This window comes from Hylaeus volcanicus, chromosome 6 (assembly GCF_026283585.1).
Source record: "Hylaeus volcanicus isolate JK05 chromosome 6, UHH_iyHylVolc1.0_haploid, whole genome shotgun sequence".
Classification (NCBI taxonomy): Eukaryota; Metazoa; Arthropoda; class Insecta; order Hymenoptera; family Colletidae; genus Hylaeus; species Hylaeus volcanicus.
Window position 1 is genome coordinate 16,153,335 of NC_071981.1, and position 11,660 is coordinate 16,164,994.

Genomic DNA, 11,660 nt, shown 5'->3' on the forward strand with positions numbered 1-11,660 from the left:
CTCTCTCTCTCTCTCTCTCTCTCTCTCTCTCTCTCTCTCTCTCTCTCGCGCTCGCTTTCTATCACATACACGCACGTTTTCGCTAATTGATTTACTCCTATATCGTCGCTTAATTTATTTAAACGATCAATTTGTTATCGAAATCTTTCTCGAATGGAATCAGTTGACGCCGATTTCTATTTTGCGAAAACGCACCTTCTACCTTGCAGTATTCTTTCCCTCCGGTGATTTAAACTTGACTTGTAAATTTCTAACTATTTGAACTGTTGTTTTTCCCCCGCTTACTTTCAATGGCATTCAATCACGTTTCGATTAACATTTAATTACAACGACTAATCGAATGATTACAATACTCTGTTCCACGATTTATAGTAGTTTTACCTATTCGTAGCGAAACGTTGTTCCGCGAAGTGTACTGCACGGTAGAGATAGGCAAAATTATTACTTGGATAAAAATGTCGAATGACGAATATTTTCGAATGAGAATGTCTTCTATGGAAAAGTAAACGGTAGGGGTGTGCGGGATTCCCGTAAAATGTCCGGGATTCCCGAAAATATCCGGGATTCCCGACAATGTACGGAATAGAATATCTGGGATTTCCGAAAGTGTTGTTATTCTTGAAAATTTCAGCAATCCGAATGTACGGGATTTCGAAATTCCCGAATGTATTCGGGATTTTGAAGTTTTCGGGATTCCATCCCGATCCCGGGAGGAATTCCCGTCCCGACCGGGATATCCCGCACACCCCTAGTAAACGGTATTCCGTTACTTGTTAAACAACAGTTAACCTTTTCAAGGACGCTGGTGCATATGTGTACGTTTAGTTTTTCTTAAATTCAAGCGACAGCAATGTTTAATCTGTTGGAGAACTATTCAGTACAGAATCTATCAACAACGATAAACAAAGTCGTCGTATGGCAGCGCTGATAGCGTTTTATTCTACTTGATAGTCACTGCTTTGAAAATACAAATGTTTACGTCTGATGTGTCAAGTTTTTATGATTTGTTGACAAATATTGTTAATATTTGATGAATATTAAATACCAGGTGTGTAAAATGTCAGTTTCAACGATTGTATACATTTGATAAACAATTGATAGTTTTATGAGAATTTATAAACGTACACATGTGTATACAGTTTAATTTCGAGTATTACTTTTATCATAATGATAAATCATAATCGTAAACAATGTAAAGAACTGGTGTACCCTAAATGTATACAACATTTTCATTTATAATTTATCAATAACACATAAAGTTACGCTTCGTGTGTATCTTTATTGTTCTAAAAATTTGTTTAATTACTAAATAGCTATCGAAATAAAATTATAGAAACATAATCAAACAAAGAATTAAGTCAATTCTTGTTCACTTTAAACAATTCGTCCCTGAAAAGGTTACAATCTGAATTATAGAATTAAACACTTTGTAAAGAACAAATAAAAATTGAAGTTGTTTAGTCGAATAAATCGTTATGCGGTGCTTTTATTCGTTTATAAACTATCGTTTGAATAAAATTTTGCTCACCTCTGCTGCACGAAGCTAGAAAGATTGCCCCTGGACGATATTCAAGTTCCGAGAGAAACCGCCTTTTTGGAAATATGATGCGTTCTTATCGTAGTAATGCTATTAATGATTAATGTATGTGGTACAAAATCTTGACCAATAGCGAAATAACCTTTTCCAAAAATTCTAATCACCGAACTTCAATACTATCCAGGGACAAATCTCTGCAGTTCCTCAGTACAGATAGTGTCTCTTATTCTCTAGAGAATTCCAGATGCGCGCGCCTGTATCTGTTTAACTATACAATCGTCTCCCGATCTTTCATGAAAATCACAAGTAAAACGTCGAGAAACAGCTACCATTCTTCTGCAACTCCTATTTAACCTACGGTAAAACTCTGATGACTTTTCTGCCCTAAGTAAATTAGCTCGTTGATCAATGACTAACTTGTCGGTTCTCTATTAATCGATTAATTAACAATAATTAAAGTCCTTCAAGGTGTTAAATACTTGTTAATTATTCATTCTTAGTGCAACCACCCATCACAAAGGTTTCTGTCTTTCGTTACCTTTAATTACTTTTATTATTATTATTATTATTATTATTATTATTATTACTATTATTTACAAATTCTTTAGTCGTAGAAAATATAATTGGGGAGAAATAGAGAATGCTAATAATGATAAATATCGTTCCGCGAATAAATTTGTTTAAAAACAATTCACATAAGCTTTGGTTCGGGTGTACGATAACAGATTAATTAACTTGGTGCAAAATGCGTTTAAATTTACTAGCGATTTGGACAAATTTTATATAGTAATCCTTCGTTGAATGATCTCTACTGGAAACTGGAGAGACTGATGCCTATCAAAGTTAGGTGTTTTCTTTTTCATTTTTGAAAATGTGCTATTATTTTGGCGATCACATTTTACATGTTTTATTAATAAATATTGTATAAACCCATATTAAACTACGACTTTTGTAATAACAAATTATATTATTGGAAGGTTGCTTTGGTACCACTTGTTAAATTTAAACAATTTCGAAATCATTCTTTAGTACTTAGCAGACATATGCAATCTTTTTGTCTAGAAATGTATAATACATTCTCAATATATTAGTAATATTCTCTGTAGATAGGGATACTGATAATTAAATAAGTTAATCTTGAAGATTTCATAACGAAGTATTACTATAATTAGCGATAATAAAATAATCATGTGTGAAAATATGAATTTAGAGCTTGAACAACTTGAATTTAAATTAATGTTGTAAAATTGTTAACAAGTTTTTGAAAAATATTAGATAAGATTATTGCACTAAATAGCGTTGCGATTCGCTTTACGAGAAATATATAAATAACTTGTTTTGAGAAAGGAAAATAATATTGTAACAGAAAAAACAAACTTTCAATAATGTATCGTTCAAATATAGTAACAGCTTAAAAATAACCTAACTTAATAATTTAATTTAAATTTTCAGAACTTTTTCCTAAATATTAATTACTATCTGTTAATTTAGAAAAGTTATTGCTACGTTCATTGTTTTATATGTAAAATTGTTGTCAAACTCTTTTACCGACGACGTTACTTTTGTCTTTTAACAAAATCAATCGATTTCTCATTAATTGCATGTAAAACAATCGAACACTGCTTAGAAAACAGTGGGAAGATTTTACGATAATTTACGTTCGCATTTAAATGCTTCGTTTATAAATACGTAGAAGAACATATAAATGGGCGATAAAATTTCATCTACGTATGGTAAATATATATATATATTAAAATTTGCCAACAAAAATTGCACATTATTATCATTAACTATTTGGCGTTTATAATGACAGAAAAATTAATAAATCTGCTAAACGTATAAAACTGACACTTTACCAGAATTTACCGAGATCGACTCATTTTTTGAATGAATTTCCACGACATAATCGGTTCAAATTAAAATTAAATAATCAAATTTACAACAAGTATTATGATTAAAATGAATAACAGCGTGAAACGCAAATTTCTTAGGCCTTACATTGTTCAAATCGATATTTCATCGGAGGCCTCGCTTAGAAATACCAGCTACTATCGAACAATAATTAATTGCACTTCGTTTAACGTAATTGTTTTTACGTCTATAATCAAACTATAATTAATGTAAAATATGAGGAAACGTTTACTAATAACGAAAGAAAATGCTTTGTATTTCGGATACCGTTCTCGACCAATATAGTCGACGGATAAATATTAGAAGAAAGAATCGATCTCGTGAGAATTCAAAAATTCGCTAATTCGAGGTCTTAGTGGAAACTAAAACTGCGAACATAGTGGAGGCAATTCGTGCGAATTTACCTTAATCAATGCAAGATCGCTTGATCCTTCGCGACTCCGCCTTGACGTATACAGTATAGACCATTATGTACCTCCGTTATGTGAATATTCTATTATGTGAATTGTATATTTCTTATTTCAATACTGTATGTACATAAACGTACAAGTCTTTATGTATTTCCTTTAGTAGGGAGAAATTCACTCGCAATGATTCAGTATCAAATTGGCATAGTACGTTTACCACTAATTGTAATTAACGTCGTTAAAAAAGCAACGTCTAGTAATAACAATTAAATAAAAATGTGATAAAATTATTAAACTTGAACGTGAGAAAAGTACAACAAATTTGGCATAAAAATGTGACGATACAAAATTTACTACTGCCAATATAAATAAAAACGGAAATGTGCTATTAACAACTATTTAAAACAGACACTTCAACAAGTAGAAAAACGTCAGCGGAGGAGAATAATTTGAATATTGCTATATTTCAGTAGTTTAATGGCAGAAACGAAGGAATGTCCGTAAATGGGATAATTTGTGAAAGAACTCGAGAAATTAAGATCCGTAATATTTGTTTCTTTAATTTTGTTAAAAAGACGAACGATTGGACAATATTCTTTTCTATTTTGTACTCTATGTATAAAGTTATCTACAAACAAATTGTTTACAATTATCTACAAAGTATCTACAAACAACCATTTCATTTCATTTCATTTCGTCTTAAATATTAAATCCAATTGAGTACTAATGTTCTCTTATCTAAACACTTTTGTCCCCCAATTCGTTCACATAACGAGGGTTCTACTGTATACATGTTCTTTTTTATCAAAGGTGTCCAGCCTAAGCTCCTAAAAGTCTGAATTATGACAAATTCACCGTACTATCTACTGGAGTGGTCTAGTATTTTCGTTACTATTATAAATCTCTGCGAAACTGTTCCAACTAGCGTTAGTTTCCATTGGCTAATGCGTACTAACGCTGATTTAAGCGAAGTCGAAGTAATTGAAGCAGATTCGCGTCGTATCTGTTCCTCCTCCAGTGTTCGCAGTTTAAAGCAACAATTAAATAGCGAAAATTTTAAATGAATATATTAACTCGCGAAATAGGACAATCGATTATTTAATTCCCCGTCGAAATACCATGTTTTCTTTGTTTAAACCTTTCATAGGCCTTGTAAAAATTATTTAGCTATTCATGTGTATATATGTATATATTTATCTATATTACATGTGTTTATATGTATATATATATATACATACCAAATCAATGGTGTATACATATATATGTATATACATATATATATCACCAAATCAACAAATAAATATCCTAAATATATTAAATATCGTATAATAGATGCTCTCCCAACAAATAATATATAACTTCTCAACTATTTTCGTTAATAATTGTTCAATATAATTATATCTATGCACATGTACCTGTATATGTATACATATACACATACATATACATATACATGTATAAATTCATTTATTTATATTTATATTTATATTTTTCTTCATTTCTTTAATTCTTCGGTTCATTTGTCTATTTCTTTGTTTAATCCTTATAATTATCTATACGAAAAATGACTACCCTTGTATCCCGGTAGCTTTGCTTTTCTTTTTCTTCTTTCGTTATTTATTTTGCAAAGACGTAAAATTGTCAAAGGAATCCGTAACGAAATATTAACCAACCTTCTAACAGAATCGTCGTCGTTACGAGGATTAATAAGCGACGAACGAATAAAAATTATTTCAAAAGTATACACGTACATTTACGCCGCATCATCAGAAAAGAAAAGAATATATTTAATTAATTGTTCTTAGACGTGAAGATAATTAAGAATTAACGGTGGCATAAATTCAGTTTGTTTCATTATCCTAATTACCTCGTCCAATGCCTTGCTAAGGGGTTGCTAGGGCTATAACTGCTCACGTGTTATTATTAACAACATTTTATCGTTTTATACGATATCTTCGGGGCCTGAGATCATTTGATTCGATCCGTCTTGGAGATGATTACTTGCAGAGCATTCATTTTCTCTTGTCCATCGAAGCTTCGTTTTCAAGTTACGAATCGTTCAGAGATACAGCTTTTGAATTCGCGATATTTCTTTTTCGTCAGGTTTCGACTGTTTATTATATTTAGCACAATTAATTTTGTTTAATGTTTAGATCGGTTTAAATTCCGTTTAAGTTTCATTTTAACGAACCAAGTTTAATATTACTTTAATTTGCATCCGACGCATTTACTCGCGCTCGCGTTAAACTTAATACGTATTAGCGGTTTTCTTTTTTTAAACAGATTTCAGTTAAATGAATGCTACGTTACTGTGAAAAGTAATTCCATTAGTTGATCAAGTCGTTTTAAATTTCATTTCGAGAGTAATAAGTAGTTTGTGCACCTGTTCGAATCTCACGGATGAAATACAAGCTGATTCGGAATGTAACGCCATCCAAATATCTTTGAAACCATGGAAAACAGTGAAACACTATCGAAGCAAAATATCACGGTTTAGGGAGAATCTGTATTACACCAGAAATAGGAAACCATATTATTTAATTTAAAATGTCAAGGTAAACTTTGTATTCCAGAAACGTTTACGCGTATAACTTTCCATTGTTTCAAGAATATTTAGTTGGCAATAATTGCTCCACCGTCTTGTATAAGTGCCAGTGTGATTTCAAAGTTAAAGTAATTAACCGGATTAATCCTACAAATACTTCGATTTCAAAGCTAGCTTCGACGCTATTCCAATAAAAGATAAATCTTCAAAATAACTAAATTTACCAACGGTTCCGCGAAGCTTTTGGAGTTTCCAGCTGAATCCTTCGAGTCGCTCCGTCCAACAGGTATCGTCTAATACCCAGATCGTGACTGGATTAAGCGAGGATCAAAGTCGATCGAAGACAGCCGAATGCAGTCGGTCGAAACAGGGTTGAAGCGGGAAGGCTACTCGTTACGAGTCCTTAGAATCAAATGAATGCTCCAAAGTTCTTCAAATGTCGCAAGCTGCACGCAGAACGCACCCCTATCACCTTTCACTTATCCTCTGGATTTGCTCTCGGTGATCTTTCCGTTTCCTGCCTTTCGCTGCGAACAAATACCAACCCTTCCAACAAATCTTCCTTATTGAAAATTAACGTTTAACGAAACGATGTTTGTTCAAAGATAAAGTAAACATATAAATGAACTCAAAAGACACTTCTTAAAAGTGTCAGTTAATGTCAAATTTCTTTTTAATTTATAGAAATTTATAGTAAAGAAAACCTACAGATAGTGTTGAAAACATTTGTATTTTATTAATAAGTAATTAATGAAGTATCATCCACATTTTTGGTCGCAAGTTGTCTATTTCTGAACGTGAACGATTGAAATTATTAACGATGTTAGTTCATACTAACACACTACTACCCACACAGTTTTAAAAGAATTCGTTGAGTTTTGCTAGGCTTGCTAGGTTCTTCATGAAATTCATAAAATGTTTTCTCAAGAGTACGTCATTGTAGGACATAGCCATAAGTATACAGGGTGTTAACAAATATGTGGGACATTTTTTCAGGATCAAGTCTTTATACCAGTACGAATCGAAAAGTCCTTTACAATTTTGCAATCTGAGGCTTTGTTGTTGAGATATAAGCGGTTGAAATTTACAGTCGCAGTCGCACATGGACGGCACTCACACGCGAGAAAGACGCACCGACGCACACTCACAATCAACTACGATTCAGCTGGTCGGCGGAATGACGCTAGTGAGTGTACAGGGTGTCCGAAAAATGTTGTAACACATTGAAAGGGGTGGTTCGGGAGGTGATTTGAAACAACTTTTTCCTTAGCGAAAATGTTGTCCGAGGCTTCGTTGAGGAGATATTAACAGAAAACGTCGACCAATCAGAGCGCGCGGATACCGTTGGAGCAGCCGTGGTAACGAAGGCTACGAGCTAAGCGGCCGCGTCCAATGTCCTTCGATGCACGTCGAGTCGCTTGTTCGCGTACAAGCGCGGCCGCTTAGCACATAGCCTTCGCTACCGCGGCCGCTCCAACGGTATCCGCGCGCTCTGATTGGTCAGTGTATTCCGTTAATATCTCCTCAACGAAGCCTCGGACAACATTTTCGCTAAGGAAAAAGTTGTTTCAAATCACCTCCCGAACCACCCCTTTCAATGTGTTACAACATTTTTCGGACACCCTGTATATCGGTGCGTCTTTCTCGCGCGTGAGTGCCGTTCATGTGCTACCGCGTCGGAAGTTACAACTGCAAATTTTAATCATTTATATCTCAACAACGAAGCCTTAGATTGCAAAGTGGTAAAGGACTTTTCGATTCGTACAGGTATGTAGACTTGATCCTGAAAAAATCTCCCACGTATTTGTTAATATTCTGTATAGTTTCACCCTTGAAGTTCAATTTAAAGCAGCTAAAAAAATATAATTGCCTACTGTTTTCGTTGCTCTACAAATCTGTTAAAATTCCTCGAAAATCGGGGAGGGAATTATTGGAGCGTAAGATAAAACTGAAATGAATAAATCGAAAATAGTATTACTCACCAAATGTATCTAATAGATTTCATCTTGAGTGCCGTCGAATTCTCCTTGCACTTGTAAGCCAACACTTGTTTCACACTGCTCACGTCGACTGTGGGAAATCTCGATGTCACGTAAGCTTCAAATTACAATGAAAGATGCATTCTATTAGTTTGTTTATACCGTGCTTTGAATATACGATGAACCATTCGAATTGTAACATATGTCTATTACAGTGCGGGATCGCCCACCTAATGTTTATATTTATATTTAGAAATATATACAAGAATATGGAAAAAAAATGTATCTTATTGGGCTCTGCTCTACTTTCAAGAGTCGATTTGTATATTGATCTTTTATTTTCCAATTGACGTTTTTAACCATTGTTATTTTCGATATGTTTTCTGCATTCGCTCCTTCATCAACCACTCTTAGATCCTTTTAAATCAAACTGCAGAGAATAATAAATATGTAGAAATGCAAAATGCAATTAATATATCATTAAACACACTCCGTACATCCTGATTTGTTTCTTGTTTATTTAAGTATTAGGTTGTCCAAAAAGTTTCTTTCGCTTTATTAATAAGTAATACATGCACAATAGTTTATGTTTTATGTTACATTACTGAATCGTGCACGATTCATTTTGCTCCATTACTGTTACAACATGAATATCTATGAAATTTGATTGTCTATTTATATAAACACGACCACGTAAAATAATTGAGTGCAACTCGCGAAAGAAACTTTCGGGACAACCTAATACTTGCATGGAGAAGAAAATGTTACGACCGGAACAAATTTGATTTTGCCGAGAGTGAAGATGGTGACTCTATAAACTGGAATTCCAATTCTTGTGGAACCTATTTTCGTTTCAAATAAATGTTTGGACGTTGCTGAGAGTTTCCATCGTTTTATTCTCGGATATCCTGTGTTTATCATGTTTGCTGATACACGTATTTGGCAATCCTATTCGATGCATTATTTAACCTTGGGTCCTCTTTGCATATTTCGTCAAATAATTAAATGTAATAATGTAAAGTTCACAGCAATAATGATTTGCATATCAAACGCAAATAGAAGCATCTGCATACTCTACTATTTATTAAGGCACTATTCGTTGTTAAGTTTCAACACGTCGATTGTTAGGCTTTGTTAGTCAATCATTCTACCAGGTTCCACTTGTGCAGTTGCAACATGACGGAATAGAATGCATTTCAAGACAGTTGAATGAACAAAAGAACACGCATTTAATCTTCATCTTTTTTACCTACTCCTCCTACAAACTTTAAAGATTTACTAAATTTTATATCCTTCAGAGGGTTTCGATCTATAACTGTTAGAACATCTTTTCAGTTCTCATAATTGTTTTAATCAGAACCTTTATATCGTTACTTTATTTTATTGTAAGTGCCCGATAATATTACTATATGCACCTAATTCAATTTGTTTCTGCACGAGATATCTCCTTAAACAGCTTAATGTTATTTTAATATTTGTTATTATTTGGAGTTTGAGTCTAAACCAGTCAATCGATGACTTTATTTCACTATTTTATATTTCATTATCGTTATACTTCTAAGTCAAGTATATTTTGCTTGGGGAAACAAACAATCGAGACAAATTTAAATAAAACGACAATATTGGCGTAAATGTAGATTCGGGATATAAAGAAAATATTAACGGAGCAATATTTTCTTAATGCAGATTGTAACTGTAATTAACTGTATAGAGTTTTGTGGAGGACAACTATAACAGTCCAATTGTAACGAAAGGGTTAAGGGTCGTAAGCATGCTAGAATCATACAAGAAATAGCGCACGAAAGTATTTATGAAAATCATCCATGGTAGTATACAGTCTGGGTTTGCTCACCAACCCACTAGGAACCATGTGTGAAAATAGGCCTTGTTTAAATTAGGGTTTGCTTATCATCGATTTTATCAAAGACATACGGTTTCTTGTGAAATCGACCGAATGGTAACATTGTTCAAAGTTTTCTCGGAATACGGTTTTACTAGAACAATCAACACTCGACCAAAGTCACTTCATTCGATTGTTTACATCTCCCCTTGACGCTAATATACGTAGTTAGTCAATCGAGAACTTCCGATGTAGTTAATAGCGATCGAACTAATCCGTGGAACATTTGATCGATTTTGTGAGTTCAAAGCTTTACGCGTTAAATAATGTATACATTAAAATATGTTTTCACTTTAAAAAATTAATGTTTTCTTCACTCTTCGCAACGAGTAACTTTTATACAAAAATCGTTTTGATAGCTTCATCCCCTTGTGGAATATTTAACTATCTCGCGTTAAATGAAACTCTTTATTACATATATTAAGTACGTTCCCAAAGATTTTGTAATTAACGGTTACACTATAATTAAATAAATAATACAATACAAAAAAAAAAGTATTTGAACAATTCGTGAGTCACTGCATAAGGAGCAGGATGTATCAAACATTTCTCAGTCGACTATGAATAGTTCTACTCACATATAATGGCCTGTACTTTGGCCTTATCTAACGCAGGTTTCACTGGTCTTTCGGTAGCAGTTCCTGCACGGCTCCATCGTTGCCCTGTGACCGAGCAGGTGGCCAGCTCGGTGGGGCTGAATAGAATTGCTGCTAGACCACGCGTCAATTTTCTGTAATCACTCCATTTCACAGCCCTCAGTTGTTCCTCGCAAACTGCTATTCCTTCTCCCAAGTGCACCTACCAATGACAAAACATGCGTCTCAAGTACGAGTACTGAAATAAGTCTTACAAAAGCTCATTAAGAAAGTAAACATTTGTTTTTCAAAAGGGCGCAGGACATAGGACACGAATTTCAATTTTTCCTGATTTTTCTAATTCAATAGAATCAGAATACTTTTATTTAGTTTAAACATTCGTCGAAAAAGAACATAGAAAGAAAGAACAAAAATTGGACTAATTTAATAGCTGAATTATTCCAGTGTTCCTTGTACGCGACGATCTGTGGCAGGAATCGAGAAACTTTTTTGGAAAGGGACAAATTGTTCGAATTTTACCCTCAGGGGCTGTAGCTATGTTTGATTGTAGCTACAGTACGGGCTTAGCAATCCCGAGGTACCCGAGCTTCAGGGGGGACAGGGAGCACAAATGATTCTTAAATTTCAAATTAGTGATCTCGTTTTCGAAGTCAATCTAACCTTAGCATTCGTGGCAATAGAATGCTAAGAAAGCATGTCGAGTTGCTGGCAGATACCAGAATAAAAGACCCCTAGTGGATAGGGTTAATCCGCGGACCTTGGAGTTGAATAAATATGAAAAATTA

General features: G+C 33.8%; 1 protein-coding gene across 1 annotated transcript in view; it reads right to left on the minus strand.

Moving 5' to 3' along the window:
• Positions 1 to 6: 6 nt before the first annotated feature.
• The window catches only part of LOC128878751 (protein abrupt-like), a 39,145-nt gene continuing 27,491 nt past the window's right edge, over positions 7 to 11,660 (minus strand). Inside the window, exons 7-9 of the mRNA XM_054127224.1 lie at positions 10,858 to 11,077; positions 8,383 to 8,497; positions 7 to 6,927 (exon numbers count right to left, since the gene is read on the minus strand). Of these exons, the coding sequence (XP_053983199.1) occupies positions 6,876 to 6,927; positions 8,383 to 8,497; positions 10,858 to 11,077 (387 nt within the window). The 3' untranslated portion in view covers positions 7 to 6,875. The remainder of the gene's footprint in view (positions 6,928 to 8,382; positions 8,498 to 10,857; positions 11,078 to 11,660) is intronic.